This window comes from Sciurus vulgaris (genome assembly GCF_902686455.1).
Source record: "Sciurus vulgaris genome assembly, chromosome: 6".
Lineage (NCBI taxonomy): Eukaryota > Metazoa > Chordata > Mammalia > Rodentia > Sciuridae > Sciurus > Sciurus vulgaris.
In genome coordinates, this window is record NC_136466.1 from 160,415,799 (window position 1) to 160,431,962 (window position 16,164).

The 16,164-nt window shown below is 49.7% G+C and overlaps 1 protein-coding gene across 1 annotated transcript in view; it reads right to left on the reverse strand.

Moving 5' to 3' along the window:
* Positions 1-294: 294 nt before the first annotated feature.
* The window catches only part of TRIO (trio Rho guanine nucleotide exchange factor), a 331,715-nt gene continuing 315,845 nt past the window's right edge, over positions 295-16,164 (reverse strand). The window contains 9 exon segments of the mRNA XM_079145182.1: positions 295-2,614; positions 3,194-3,332; positions 4,711-4,911; positions 6,995-7,073; positions 10,269-10,390; positions 10,658-10,820; positions 11,024-11,051; positions 11,819-11,957; positions 13,531-13,778. Coding sequence (XP_079001308.1) covers positions 2,066-2,614; positions 3,194-3,332; positions 4,711-4,911; positions 6,995-7,073; positions 10,269-10,390; positions 10,658-10,820; positions 11,024-11,051; positions 11,819-11,957; positions 13,531-13,778 — 1,668 coding nt within the window. The 3' untranslated portion in view covers positions 295-2,065.

Here is a 16,164-nt window from a genome sequence, read left to right on the forward strand (position 1 = left end):
TGCTTCTTCAAGCGCAGAATGAAAACAGATCCTCTCTTTGCTCCAATTCTGTTAATCAGGGTGAGTGACAGCCCTGCTAGTTGGCTGACATGGTGGTGACATACCAGTTTCCATTCACTTCTGTGAACCAGTCTGCAGGAGCCTAATCAATTCCTGTTTCTGGCCATGTTCAGGGGATACCCAATCCAGAATATTCCACCCTCTCCCACCTGTGAGAGGACTCTGCTTCATTCTCTCTCTCAGCAGTGTCAGATTCGACAGTGATCAATTTAAATAAAAGGCCTAACACAAAGATCAGGCAAATATGTTTAATTTTTTAAAATAACTGATGGCAAAATAAAATATTTACATCACATCATACTGTGTAAACATGTAAGGTCTCTGTACAAAGAAATATACATGCAAAATAATGTAAAAATTTAACTGAAATAACAAAAGAAACAATACACAAATAAAAGTTATGAGGTTACGAATACACATCCAGTTTTGAATCCAATTTCTTTTAAAAAGTTTCTGTACAATTTTACAAGAAGAAACAAACAAAAACCCAACAAAAGAATAAATAAAATACATTGGAAGCTGCAAAGCTTAATTATGCCAGTATATGGCTCAAGACCCAGATGTCTGGCTGGCTTGGGAAGCAGGCTGGACTCTAGTGTATTTCAAACAATAAAGGTAAAAAGACATCCAGAAAAATTCAAGCGTGCCCAGAATCCCAGCCTCTTGTTGGAAGAACCTCCCGCCAGCACTCATTCTGCCACAGTGACGCGGGCATTGGGGACCAGCCTCAGGGCGGCCAGTGCTAAATTGGCTTTAATTTCTTACCAAAAGCTCAAAATCCAGCCAATTTTTGTACAGAAAGTTGAATGTCAAAAAGTCTAAAAAGTAGTAAATGTCCAGACTGATTTTAGGAAAAAAAATAATACTTTGGCATTCTGAATAATAGCATAATAAATTTTAAAACATTACCCTATTATCCAGTTTTATATTCAGAGTATGAAATCACTTTTTACAGTCCTCAAAACTGACAAATTTCACGAAGAGTTAAATCTCCTTGAATCGATGGCACAGGGCTACGACCCCCCCACCCCAAAACACACACACACAAAACCATAAAGCTCACTGTACGAAGTATGTGCTTTTTCTATATATTTATTACAGGTACAACAGAGGTCTTCATAAATAGTTGCATAAAATGTTAAAGCCACAACATTGCACATGATATGAAATAAAACCAAAAAACCCCCAATGAGTGCATTTACAGTATTTTCATCTGACTGTACTGCTCAACAATCTGATTGACGGCTTGGGGTGAGGATGGGAAGGGGGCAGAGGGCTGGACCCAACTTGGTGTCTTCATTGGATGGGCGGACCCTTGAACTCCCGGAGGAAGGCCCAGGTGGTAGGTGGGAGTAAAAGGGAAGGCAGGGGGCGGGCAGGGAATGAGACCGAAGGCAGGAACAGTCTTATATACAAGTAAGGCCTACATTTCATCAGAGCAAAACGATTCATTCTATTTTATGCAAAAGTTTGAGGTTGAATGCACGTTTTAGAAGCCAAGTCTGGCGTCTGGTTAGACGCATGCAGACGAGGTGGCTGGAAAATCTCAGCGCCAGGTGGACGCAGAGCGCTAGCCAAGGCCATGGGGGTGGCTATCACCTGGGTGAGTCTGCCCCAGAGATGCACAGTATCTTTGTTTTGTTCGTTAACACCAGTGGTTGAACATAGGCATTTTTTCTTTGAATAAATCTTGAAAATGTTAAATTTGCAAAATTCTATCCATGTTTGCTTAAAAAAGTCTTATTTTTTTGCAGAAACCTGAATAAAATACTGCGATACAGCAACGTGATCTCTGCCTCTGCAGAGTGTCAGTGAAGTCCTCCACCCCAGCGCAGCTCGAAGCCCGGAGTCCAAGCGCTGCTGAGCACAGCTTACTTGGAATGCAATTTCACACGATGAACAGACTGGCAGCTGGTCAGTTGGGTTTGTTTTTTTTTCCTCTTCAAAATTCAAATTAACAGCTGATTGGCAGGTGAAAGAGAATGAGAAAGAACTTCAAGATAGGTCAAACTCTAGGCAGAAGCCTGCTCTGTAAGAAGTTTTTAATGCTACGAATAGGTCGAACATCATTCTGGTGTTTGCGCCGCTCAATGAAGGAGGTCAGTCTGGACGTGTCGAGGACGCCCGCGCCTTTGCCATTGCCGTTGCCCACCTGTAGCCACTGCTCCTGGAGGGCCAGTGCAGCCGAGGGACGCTTGGCAGGGTCCTCCTGCAGGAGGAAGCACACGAACTCCTTGGCCTTCTGGCTAACTCCTTTAAAGTAGTCATCTGGGAAACTAAAGTCTAATCGGCAAATATTCAGGCAGGTCTCCTCCACGCTGTCATCCAGGAAGGGGGACACGCCGCTAAGAAGCACATATGTGAGCACTCCAACACTCCATGTGTCCGAGGTCAGGGAGACAGGGTTCCCAAGGATGATTTCAGGGGCTGCAAACTCGGGGTTCCCCAGTAACTGGTGGATGTAGTAGGTCGTGTTGAGCTGGACAGCATCTCCAAAGTCTGCCAGTTTAATAGTTGGCTTGGCTAAACTCTGATCCACCAGGATATTCTCGGGCTAGAAGACAGAATGAGACAACCGTCATTTTCAAACATACCTGATTTTAAGATTACTCTGATGACGGTCAGCAATCCGCAGTGAGAGAAGGCGCCTGTGAAGGCAGTTAGCACGAGCTGCATGGGCGGAACGGGAAGAGCGCTTCGGCGCAGCCCCGGCAGCTGGAGCGTAAGGGAACGCCGCCAAGCTCAGCACAGAGCAGCTCTCTGAGCTCCTAAGTGGTGAGCACCCTGGAAGCTCACCTTTCCCTCCCAGAACTAAGAGCAATACCCTTTTCTCTTTTGAAATTATCAGCGAACTTGGTCCCATGCCAAAGTTCAGCAAGATTCACAGGAACTTTCTCAAAGTATCATGAAAAGTCAGAAGTTTCAAGTGTTTACCTGGTATTACAATGACTGCGTACACCACTGTGTGCAGTTCTTAGAAAGAGCAGGAATCAATGCCCCCGCCCCTACCCCCACCATGTCCCCCAGGCCCCGAGCTCTTGGCCCGCCAGCTCTGGAGGACAGGCTCCAGTGCTCTGTGTGGCCAAGCAGAGTGTGGTCAGACCTGCCCTTGTCCAGCCCTGGGCTTGCCAACCTTTAGGTCCAGGTGTGCGATCCTGCAGTTGTGAAGGTATCGGACGGCTTCCAGAACCTCCCCCAGGTGTGCTCTGATCTTCCCTTCAGTGAGGCTTCCCCATCGTACCACGCAGTCCAGGAGGCGACCCTGGTCAGCCCTGCAGAGGTAGGAATGGTCATTGTCATGAAGGGCTTCGATTTCCAGACTTCTTCAGGCTGGTAAGAAATGCACACTGGCCCTGCCCCGCACTGTGAACGTTTCATCAGTACTTCAGGATTGGACCTTCAGTGGATGGTGTGACTACACAAGGACTCACTGTGAAGATCTAAGGATGGAAGGAGGTATCTGGGTCTTTATGGGAACTGGGTGGTGGAGAGGTGTGGCCAGGGATTCACCCCCAGCCCGTCAACGGAGGATGACGTGGCATGTGCCAGGGCAGTGCCTGGCACACGGTGATACACTAGGTGTCTGTGTTCAAAGGCAGGGCACCACCCCAACCCCCTCAGACTTGGTTTTCACATCTGTAAAATGGGCTATGTGAAGACCAGAAGAGGCGTGTAGTGCAGAGCCAGCCTACTCTGCACTCACCTTTGCTTCCCTGCAGTGCTGGGGGTGGTGGGACCCAGGGCCTGCACGCTAGGCAGGAACTCCACCACTGGGCCACACCCCAGCCCTGAACTCACTCCTAATATTGGAAAACAAAAAGATGTTTCATAGAGATTAGGATGCTGCACGGGCTGGGTGTCTCGGCTGGCCCTGTCAGCATCAGGGTGGGACAGATCTTGCAGGCATCCCTGGCCTCTGCTCACTGGAAGCCAGCAGCACCCTCTCCCCATGCTGTGGCGGTCAAGAAACAAAAACAAAGAATCTCTCTAGACGTTTACAATTATCTCTGGAAGTGAAACTGCCCTGGTTGAGAACAGCATCTCCAGGGTCCCAGCTTCAAGTTTTCCTTCTTTGCCCGACTGACTAGTCTCTGAAACTGTACGACAGCACCAGGGAGCTGCTCTGGCAGGGCAGCCGTTCTCCAGGAGTGTGTGTCTGGCCCTCCCTTTCTAACCAGCCTCTACTTGACAGGAGTCCTCAGAGGCAGGCCCGGCCAGGTGCTGAGCGAGGCCTGAGGAGTGGCACAAGCTGGTCTTGGCAAGACCACTCCCACCTCATGGGCACACCTGCTCCAGGCAGGCGGCGGGTATCAGGTCAACCTGGGGCGCCCAGAGTGGCCTGAAATTCCAGCACCAGAGCTGCGGCCTCTTGGTGGAGCCCTGGGGGTGCTGAGAACAGCTGGGGCTTGGTGGTGCGGCTGCCTGCACCAGTCTCCACCGTCCTTGGACACACCCGGTGGGGACTACATTTCCCTCTGCCTGAACGGGAAAGCGCCAAAGCTGCCACCTCTGTGGTCAGCTGATGTTTCAGAAGTTCTGTGAATTCTGAAAACCTAGTTTCTATCCTTAGAGAACCAAGGAAATCAACAGAAGCGCTTCGCTTTGAGGCTGAGGGATCAGAGCAGGGAGGAGGATCAGGAGCGTACGCACATCTCCAAAACCAGGACGTAGCTGGTGGGGGTCTCAAAGGTGTCGAGAAGGCCGATGAGGAGCGGGTGCTGGAGGTTCTGCAGGATGCCGAGTTCGTGGGTGACCTGGTCGCGCTTCATCAACTTCTTGTTCACAAACTTCGTGGCCACTGCCCGTTTGGTTCCTTTCTGATCACATTTCTTAACGACAGCGAATCTGCCCCTATGAACATACAGAGTATCGTTTCCGGAGCACTGTGAGGTATGTGAAGGAGAACAGAGAGGCGGCCTCCATGGGGCAGAGGCCCAGCAATCCCTCGGTGACGCCCACAAGCAGTAAGGTACTCGGCCCGCCGAGCCTGCTGACTTTCCCCAGGCCATGCTGTGGAGGCAGCTGGTGCTGTGAAGCCCGAATCCTGACTGTATCCAAGCCCCTCCGTTGTGTGCCTGCCATTCCTTCCTCCTAGTGGCAGTCTCCATTTCCTCATGCCTGTTCTGGAAAGCTCCGTGGCTTCCTGACCACCAAATGTGGCAGAAGTGACAGCATGAGACAGCCTGAGCCTCACAGGCAGCTTCTACCCCTGTCCACATGTACCTCTGCCCGCAATGCCCATTGCGTGCAGAGGCTGGGGATGAACCCCTTGGTGCCTCCTGAGCAACACACCCCTCCACATGTGCTGAAAGGAACATCTCCTGCAGCCCTTGCTTGGCCATGCACAGGTAGGGCAGGCGAACTGTCACTCCAGTGCAAGGTCTCTGGAGCTGTACCCAGTGATGCATCTGCAGCCCAGGCTGCACCTTGACTCTTCGGATAAGAAAGCTCTGCCTCAGGCCTGAGCTTGCTGCCTGTGGACGGGACCTGGGGGCTGTAGGAACGAGGGGTACCACTCCCTGCTTGCTATTTCTCCCATTGAGAGGTGGAGTGTCCCTCTTCTCCCTTCCCAGTTACTGGGTGGTTGGCTGGTGACTTGCTGACTGTGCAATGTTTAGCTGCTGGTTTCTGACACAGAGCCGTGAGAGGCTTTGCAGCTTCTGCCCTTTGGAATGCTTCTACCATCACCTGAGAAGTCAGGGTGAATGTCTGTGGGAAGAGGCCAGCAGCTCAGATGGCACCCTAGACATGTGAGTGAGGTATGGGCCTGCCAGCTGGCGAGGCCAACAGAATACCTGCCCCGTCAGTCCGGAGCGCTATGAGGAGTAACACCATTACTGCGAGGAAAGCAAGTGGGGGTGGACTTGCTACGCAGCATGTATAACTGGCAGACATAACAGGAGCCACAGGAATGTAGGACAACCTCGTTGGTTATGGTTTGAATATGAGGTGTTCCCCAAAAGCTCAGGGGACAATGTAGCAATGATCAGAGGTGAGATGACTGGGTTATGAGAGCTATCAGTCTGACCTAGTTTGAATGGAGTGAGTGAGTGGTAGCTGTAGGCAGGTGGGACACAGCTAGAGGCCGGTCACTGGGAGAGTATCCTGGAAAGCTTCCTCTTCCCTGTGGACCCTCCCTCTGCTTCCCGGCCACCATGAACCGAGCGGCACTCCTCCACCATGCCCTTCTGCCACCTTGGTTCCAGAGCAATGGACTTGACCACCCTGGACTAAACCTCTGAAACCGTGAGTCAAAATAAATGTTTCCTCCTCTACGTTGTCCTTGTCAGGTTTTTTGGTCACAGTGATGGAGGGCATACTAACAGGGTAGTCATGCTCCTGACCTTCCTCTCTTGTCCACAGACACAGTGCTCGGATGGGGTGAGTGCATGTCGGGTGGCTGGCAGAGCCAGAGCTAGAAGGAGCCTGGCTGCTGAGCCACCATGGCCCTGGCTGCCCCTGCTGGTGGAAAACCACCTCTATGTTGAAACCTCTCTTCAAACTTACTTGTCTAGTTGTTATAACGGTCTTGTCTGATTGTTGTAATTCCTTTAAATCTCCAAGCACAGTTGAAAGTCAAAGGACAAATTCAGCTCTCGTTAACCAGAATTCTGTGAGAGAATCCAGTCCTATAAGAAGCCTGTGTGTGATTCTACTCTGAACTCTCCCAAGGGTGGTGCCCAGCTAGCACTGTTCTAGATGCACAGGCAGGATGCTGGTTCATTCCATTAGTGATGGCTTATGGCATTAGGTCTTCATTTCTGTGGGAACCCTAGGTGAAACCAGCTTCTTTCCTCCCCAGTGACCAGTAACAAGTAATTAGAGGTTACCCTTCCCATACAAGACACTAACTTCCACTGGTAGACAGACACCCGTTTAACTTTATAAATCTACTCTCTGCTCTCTGGGAAGAGGTTTTGGGTTTATACTGTACCTGCCGAGCTCAGCCACTTCACTGTAGAAGGAGTCAAAGTTGTCTTTCCAGGTCACCACAATCCCATCACTGCCTGGACCTGCAAAAAGAGCAGCATCCTCTCTGAGTGAGTTTTAAGTGGAGCTCCGTGGTAAGGAGCTTCAGCCCTACACCCCCAGACACGGCAGCCACAGGTGGCCCCGAGCGTTAGAAACGCGTCTCATCTGGTGGAGACAAGCTGTGAGTGACACAGTACTGGACGATGAGACCTAGCATGAAGAAAGAAGGTAGTCTCACGAATACTTTATAAAATACTGATCTCTTGTTAAAATTAGATATTCTGGACAATTTTACATATTTCAGTAAATTTAATTTTATTTTTCAAAATATATTTACTAGGAAAAATGTAAAGCTTTAATATGTGGCTTCTGTTTTGCTCTCATGGGAAGCAAGCTTTGGACAGTCCCCTCCTGTCCACAGAGCCACACAGCCTTAAAGCTCTGTCTCCTTTCACAACATTAGAAATCAAGAGTTTACCATCTTTACTTAACGTTTAACAGATTTTATAGAGTTAATAAATTGTAAATACACTGAAAACATAGATATGATTTTATTATACAAGTGCTAACTGAATGTCACTTGTTAGTAATGCATCTAGTATTACACATATCCAAAGGAAAATAAGACATTCTATATTTTTCCTGCAAAAGGAATCTTGAGCCTGTGAGTTGCAACCCAGAGACCAGCTGCCAGTGGCACCAAGAACACAGCTTTCGTCATGTTCCAGGACTTCTGCAGCCACCTGGCACTGGGGACCCTGTCTACCTGGCCTACTCCCTCCCCTGATTCCTCCTTCGCTCTCTCACCTGCCCCGTGGTTCAGTCCAGCCGGGGCCTCGTCTTTCCCAACCTCACCTCACCCATGCACTTCCGAGACACTTCCAATCCATCTGTCTTTCAAGGGGGCTGAGCTCCCTCCTCTCTGCTCCTTTCCCAAGTCACTCAGGGCTGGAAAGCATTTCCCATATGGCAAGTGGGGAGCCCCTCCACGGGGGGCTGTTGCTGAGGAGTCCTGTGGCTGTGGCTGGGCTGTGAAGGACCCCCGGGTCTGACCCAGCTCTGGGGTCCACACTGGGACGGCGTCCCAACACGTGGAGCCTTGAAGTCGCCAAAGGACACCGGAGGAAGTGAGACTCATGTCTGTCCCTTCAGGTGAGGCCGCGCTCTGCTCCGTCTTTTTGATGATACTGGGTCATTCTTACTCCTTTCAAGTGCTTTCGAACAGTGAGGCTGCTAACTGGCTGTGCCACAGGCCTGCGGGCGGACACTTCCCTGGTCACTGCTTTTGCCACACTGGAGCATGACTGAGAGTCTCATTTACGAAAATAAAGTCATCGCTCCAGGCAGTCTTGGAATGTCTACCAACTCCCATTAAGAAGTCCTGGATTCTTACCTACAGAGATATCGTCTTTTCCCTTTCTCTAATTTTTAGTGAGAGGGCTTCTTTTTCTTTTACTTCTTAAAGAAAAATTTTTATTTAATTTTATTATATATATGTAGAAAAGCACATCAAACCCAAGTGTCAATTCTAGGACCACCAACCAGTTCAAGAAACTGCATCTCTACGATCCTGAGACCCTGGGGACCTGTTGCCCATGCTGCCTCTTCCTCTCTAATGGAAACGAGGGCCCTGACCAGCCCTCTCCCTCCTGTCCATGGGTCGTGGGCCTGCATGTGTCCTGAGGTAGCAAGACCCAGCTCTGGCCTGGATCCCAAAGGGTGGCAGGAGGCACGCCCCAGGCTGCTCCCTTACCCGGCTGGCCCGCTGCACACTGCCAGGGATCGCTAGGCACTGATGAAGTGCACGGGCATGGCGGGCAGCCAGGGAGAACATGGGCCCACACTCTGGACAGCTCACAGGAAGGAACGACTGCTGCACAGAAAGGGTTGGAGTTTCATGCCTAAGGAAGGTGCTAAACCCCAACATCCGATGACCAATTCCTGTAATGATGGCTTCTCACAGAGGCCGATTGGGAAACAGGAAGGTCACCCTGGAATGGCCTGCATGACAAAAGGATATTCTTACAGACTTTCGGGGCTGCACATGTGCATTTTTTTTTTAAATTTTTTTGGTGGTGCTGGGGATTGAACCCAGGGCCTTGTGCTTGCAAGGCAAACACTCTACCGACTGAGCTACATTCCCAGCCCACACACGTGCATTTCTGTTTCCCTTACTTTCTCACTCAGATCTCTATGGCATGAAAGGTCCCACTTCTAACTCTTGGTTTGCAGCAGTGACTTACTAAAAAGTAATCAACTATGTATCTCTCTGGTATCTTTTAAAAATTAAAAAAACCGTGACTTTAAAGTGTCAAATAAAAGATTGTTATTTTTTGTGCCATGATCCAAGATTCATACAATGTTCTTTCTCTGATTTAATAAAGTTAAAATACATGGGATTAAGACAAATGGAATAAAAGTTCTAGACACATTCTGCTTACTGTTCATACACAAGGCACTCTAGAACTCAAATCACCTTTTAGTTGAGATTCTAATTTGTCCACACATGGAGCAGCTGGAGGATGGTTGGGAACTCTCACGTGCCTATTGATCTACGTGATGCACGGCTATTTTTTCAGAGAGGTGCAGCTTGGTCTTCTGAGCCACCTACCACATCGAGTGTAACTACTGGAAGTTTAATAGGCCTCGGACAGATTCTGCCCAAGGAGGTAAGCACAAAGTCCTGTTGGGCTGGGGGAGTACCAGGCTGACAGGGTGAGCAGGTCCCAGGAAGATGCCCTCCTGGCTGGACACTCGGGCAGTCACTTACCCTGGTCCTCATGGAGGGGACAGGGAAGGCACCCCTGGAAGGGCAGTTGTTGGGATCTGAGACGGGCCTGGCTCTACCACCTGAACGCCTGTTTCTTTTTACTTGTATTTCTCATGAAACCAACTTAGACTAGGTATATGTTCTTAACTAGGTAAAAAACAAGTTTTTGAGTACTAAAAGCACAAAGGTACCTTGTTCCAACTTGGGCTGGACTCTAGAGGTCCAGGTACCCTGTGCAGTGGCCAGAGGCCTTCCCTCATCCTCCTTTCAGGCAGAGAAGGACACTGGGGCTCTCCCGGCACTCCTGTGAGGTGCCAAGAGGGTGCACCCCTGTGACATCCCCGATGACGGTCTGCCATTTGCACCTCTCTTCTAGAAGGCTCTGAAAGTGACTCATTCTAAATTCCAGGCTGTGACAAGTGTGGGGGCACGTGTGACAGATGTGTCCTGCAGCTCAGACGCTTACCTAGAACCCTCAGGCTGGCTGAAGAAGAGGCCGAACCCATGTCATTCACAGCAATACACGTGTAGATGCCATCATCTTCTGTGGTCACTCCAATGATCTTCAGAGCGGCCTCCCCCAAGTCACTGCCACACACAAGGACACATAGAACGTTCAGCACCCTGGGCACTGGTTCTGACCTCCCCCAGGCCGCAGGCAGTTAGGAGATCCAGCACTTGTGAGGAATTTAAGTGGCTTCCACTGCACGTGTGGGTGGGACCCCGCCCTCATAAACAGGCCAGGTGCTGCAGGTGTCCACGGAAATGGATGCCCATCACAGTCGAGACGCATTTCCACCACCAGGCAGCAAGACTGTGCTCCCGGCCAGTGAAGCCCCCAGAGTGGGCCCTCACCTGTAGGAGATGCTGAAGTGGCCATCGTTGTTCAAGGTGTTGTGTTCAGGGCCCTTCCAGGTGATCGAGGCCTTGGGGCGGCCACAGACGCGACATCTAAGAACAACGGTCTCCCCTGTCTCACATGTGACCTCACTCAACGGGATGACGAATTCTGGGGGAACTGCAGCAGAAACAAGTTGGTCAAAGCCAGTTACCCTTAGCTCCTCTCCCATACCCCCGACATCCCTAAGGAACTAGTAAGACCTAAGGTGCTGCCCAAGCCCACAGTATCAGAGGAACCCTCTCCAGAGGTGGCACCTGAGTTCTGAAATGCTCTGTAGACCCACGAACTTTTAAGACTAGAGGAAAAATGGCAGAACTCACCGTCATAAATGTAGTTGGGGTTGAGAAGCTGAAATGGAAAAGGCAAATAAGGTATTAACCAAGAATGTGAGCTATTTTCAGGTAGACTACTCTGATTCCAGGGCTGTACTTCTTTTTGGAAGAGGAACAGAAATACGCCCTGGCTGCCCAGGTGTCAATCCACACAGACCACCATTCGCTGCTGCTCATTTTGGTGAGTTTTTCCTTCCTACCCACAAACACAGTCCTTGAACTCAGAGATGTTTACTCAGAGATTCTTACTCTAATGGGTTAGTCCAGCTGGTCCTCGAGCCCTTCCTAATGAAGAAGGGCCAGAGTGCTGCCCCAGGGTGGCTTGGGGTCTCTTTCAGGAGATCTTTTTCTCCAGGCAGAACTCCCACAGGGTACAGGCAACCTGATTATAGAGGCTTCGGGGACAGATGCCACCTCCAAGGAATTCATTAAAGTCACTGAACCTGCATCTTCTCACTCTCCCTCTGAGAACGAGGAAGTCTGAGCTACAGCGTCTTTGCACTCTGTCTCTGAGAGTCTAGTCTCTGTGCTTCACCTGAGGACTTACTACACCGGCGTGCACGTGGGGAGATGCGCAGGTGCAGACCTGGTTCCTGGCATGCAGACATTCCTGTGCAGCCAGTCCCTGAGGGGCCGGTGAGTGAGCCCCTGGGGTGCTGCTCACGGGGCAGGTGGAAGGCGTGCTGCAGGAGGGCATTCCCAAGCAAGTGCAGCCTGTGGTCTGCAGCCTCTCTCCCTCCTTGCTCACGAGGGACAACACAGGCGCCTGAGGAGCTCACTCACCTTCACGGATACCTTGTTGCTGAGCCCTTCCCGGGATTTCCGATAACCATTCTCTAACTTGCCCTCCCTTTTGCCGTCTTTATCTTTTTTCTCAGATTTTTTCCTTAAACGGAGTGCTGTGTGCCAAGATGTTGACTTCCTAGGGAGAGAAAGAGCTCTTAGCATTGTGCCTTCCCAATGTTCAGCAAATGATACCTGAGAGCATCAGAGAGAAGCAGGACGTTGACCTTTCAGTAACAGTGATCTCCACCACACGACTCTCCACTGATACCCAAGAAACGGGAAACAAAGCCAATAATGTCTAAACTCAAATTTTAAGGATTAAAATATAAAGATGTCTCTGATGGTTAATTTTGTAACAACTTCACCAGGCCACAGGGTACGTAGATGTTTGGTCAAACATTCTGGGTGTTTCTCATTGAGACGATCATTTAAATTGGTAAAGCGATCGTTCTCCCTTAATCCTGATAGGATTCCCTTCTCTAGGCAAAGGCAGGACTAGAATGAAAAACATATCTTCTCTAGCAAGAGGAAATTCTCTAGCAGACTGCCTCAGACTTCAGCTACACTGTTGGAATTTGGACTTCCCAGTCTCTACAACTGCATAAGGCAACTCCTTATAATAAATTTCTCTTTTTCTCTCTACTCCCTATTGTTTCTGTTTCTCTAAAGAACCCTAATATAGGGCTCAAGAAAAATTGTGAGAAAAACAAATGTAAAATGTCCTTTAGATCTTTTAAGTGCACTTATTGTAATTGACATATGAAAAACTCTAGGACCTAATTCTTGACCAATGTATTACAGTCAACTCTCTGTGCATCAAGGAGAAATAGGATAAGGGACCGTCATGGGGCAGGATGGCTTGTGCAGCACCTGGGTGGTGTATGTACTAAATTCACAGGCTGTCACTGAGATCCTGTCACAGTCATTGTGTCCAGTCTTTTGGAAATGTCAAAAATCACAAAGTTCTGTAACAGTTCAAGTCCTAGAAATCATTTGGTTGGCCTTTAGCACGGTGCACATTTCAAGAAGATTCAGGGAAGGGACAAGCTTTAAAAACCAGCACTGATTCTGTTTTAAGATAACATTTAGCTGGGTGCTGTGGTTCATGCCTATGATCCCAGAGACTTGGGAGGCTCAGGCAGGAGGATCACAAGTTCAAAGGCAGCCTCAGCAGCTTAGCGGGGTCTTAAAATACAAAAAGGGCCAGAGATGTGGCTCAGTGGTTAAGTGGCCCTCGATTCAATTCCGGGTATAAAAACCAACCAAACAACAAAACCAACCATTAAATGCAGAAAAACCAGTTTCCAGTTTCCTTAACTGAATTAATCTTCCAGTATGTAAGGACGGATGGTAAAAGGATCACATGGCCTTTCCCTGCAGCCCAGAAAACAAGTGTCTTCGTGATGGTCCCGGCATACTTCCTGTCAGGGGTCCTCTCCTCCACCCAAAACCTCCAGGGACTGATTTGTGACCTGAAAAAGCCATGTGTTTCTAAATGCAGATTATTAAAGGAAACTGCTGGGCCGAATCTGAGGGATGAAGGACCCTCCATCTTTGTTTTGGGGCCCCCATTTTCTGAGAGGTGCATCTGCATGCAGACACAGGCACGGCTTCCCCTTTCAGTTCATCCTTCCAGGGTCCAGATGTCCTGTGTGTACGACCCTCCTCCCCGGCTGCCACGTGGGGCTGGCTTCCCCAGCGGCACTCACTTGAGAGTCCCATCGGGGTTCTCCACGATGCCTGCACTGGTGTGGCCCAGGACGAAGCCCGGAATCCAGCCCTCGGCTGCGGGGCACTGGTCAGTGGCGGCACGGAACACCAGAAACATGTTCTGCTGGTTGCTGGCCAGAATTTGAACGACCTCTCCTTGATAGACATTTATCTCATCCTCCTTCACTGCCGTGTAATCGTGTGTCACCAACATGGTGGAGATGTTGCTACTGCTGCTACTTTCACTCTGTAGAGGGGGCAGATGAAGAAAAAAAGGCAGATGGGAACTGAGCGGAGAGCCGACGGCAGGATGTTACTGGTGAGTGCACCGCAGCACCAGGCCCCGGAGCGGGGCTCACCAGACAGATGTGGAGATACTTCCAACTTTTCCTTTATGCTCTCTCTGCCTAACTTAGCACATCTTTTTCAATAAGTGAAAACCAGGATTTCTGTGGACACCGATTTAGAAACAATCTTAACAACACCACTGCCATGACAACGCCTCTTGGAAGCTTGATGCTGTTATAGTCCGTCCTCCTTGTGCCCTCCCAGAAGAGGCTGAGTCCTTAAGCTGAAGCCACGTTGGGTTATTCCTAACGAAACACGGTGATGTTACTGTTCCGTGTTAAATTTAAAAGTGTCGAAGAAAAAAAGCTCACTGCCCATCAGACTGGATAAGGAAGACATCACCATATCTTTCAGGTAAAATGTCCACTGGGAACATGTATTCCAGGATCACGGGCTGCTGTCCTGCCTGACCATCTCTGTCCTTTCCTTTCATAAAGAATGTGGAACACCTGATGTGGAGCGAATCAGCTGCTCTTCTGCTCTTAGTTGCTTGTCTCCTTTATTTGCCCCTTGGTGGGTGGTCCCCCCATTGCTGCATGATCCCACTGCCCCCAGGGCACTGTTGCCATGAGAGCACGTGGTAAAGCATCATAGGACTCCTTGCCTCTGGTGCTGCAACTTGAACTCTGGAAAGAGACCCTTAGGTGGGGTGTGGGGATGCCTACCCTGCCCTCATCCTGCAGTACCCAGTGACGGACGTATAGTAGGCACTCCATATCTGTTGGGTGACTCGGTCAAGAGCCAGGACTGTAAAACAGAGATCATTTCTTCAGGCTACCTACCCAGGCCCGCAAGCCAAGGAATACAAGCTGAATAGAAACAAATGGCAGCTATCTGCCCCTAGCTCTTGTTTAAAAAGTGACCTATTGTTCCAGGGTAGGAGAAATGGAGTTGAGACCACTGCCAAGTCCTGAGCTACTCTTGCCTGTGTTCTCTCTATCAAGTTAGGATGTGGGAAATGGCATCTAGACTTCTGTCTCCATGAGCTTGTTCTCAAATGCTCCCATGATGTCCAGGACTCCAAAGGCACCAGCCTCTGCTGGGCTCTCAGGTCCCTGGGCAGGAGACAAACCCTGACACACCTGCTCCCTCAGCCCTGTCTATGGAGCTGGTGTCAGGACATGCTGAAACAGACTGCTGACCACTGTCCTGAGATGGTGGAGGGGACACCTGCCAGACCCTCTTGCCCTTCTGTGAGGCTAAGCCTGGGAAAGCCAATAAGCCAGCCACTGGGAAGTCCAGGGGCCAGGACTATGCACTTGGAGCTGCAGAGGCTATTTAAATAGAAGGAGATGGAGCTGCTGCCCATCTCTGCCAGAAGGGGTCTGCTTCTGGCAGACCTCATAAACAGGCAGTACTTGCCGGTGACCCTTCAGCTGAATGGGTGCCAAGCATCTCAGCCTTTGGTCTCTGCCTACTTTTTTATATACTTTATTTTATACCTTTTTTTTTTTTTTTTCTCAGTACTGGGGATCGAACTCAGGGCCTTGTGCTTGCGAGGGAAGCACTCTACTGGCTGAGCTATCTCCCCAGCTCTTTATTTTATACTTTATGTATGTACTTTAATATTTTGACATAAATGGTAATGCCCTATAGTTTTGAGGTTATAGGGCCAAGAAAATATAAACACAAAACTTCGGTGACATAGCTGCTTTGGGTAATATATCATACCAGGCTATCATCTGAGTATTTTGCCACCATAATCATAGCTATTAGCATTTTCTAAACACAGCCTATGCACCAGGCTGTGTTAGGCATTTCAGATCTCTCTAATTCTCACAACCACCTTGTCAGTGGGCATGACACCAGCCTCTCAGAGTGTGAGAGAAGTGAGTCTGCACAGATCACCAGCCAGTGAGAGAACGGCAGGGCTGGGAGCGACCTCCAAGTGCGTGCGCCTCTAATGCTGCCCAGGTGGTGCAGGTGGAAAGGCCAGGCCACAGAGTCACAGGAAGCGCGACAGTCGTGCTTTGGGTTGATTCACATTTACTCCGCCTGGTCTGGCTTCAACGGAACGTGGCAGAAGGTGCCTATCTAGAGGGGGAGGAAGGACCTGGACCCTGGACTAGGCATGGCTGTTTGACTGTAACCACAGACAGCGCCACAGAGGTGCTCAGCGGGAAGGAGGCCTCTGGCTGATCTGCCAGGCCTGGGAGCTCAATCAGAGGCAGCTGGGCAATAGCTCCTTTGAACTGAAATTCTGATCAGGACCAGAGGAGGGCATTTTCAAATCCCTGCTTTGGGCCTCTGGAGTTTTTCCCAGGCGTCCAGGCCATTTCTGTAAG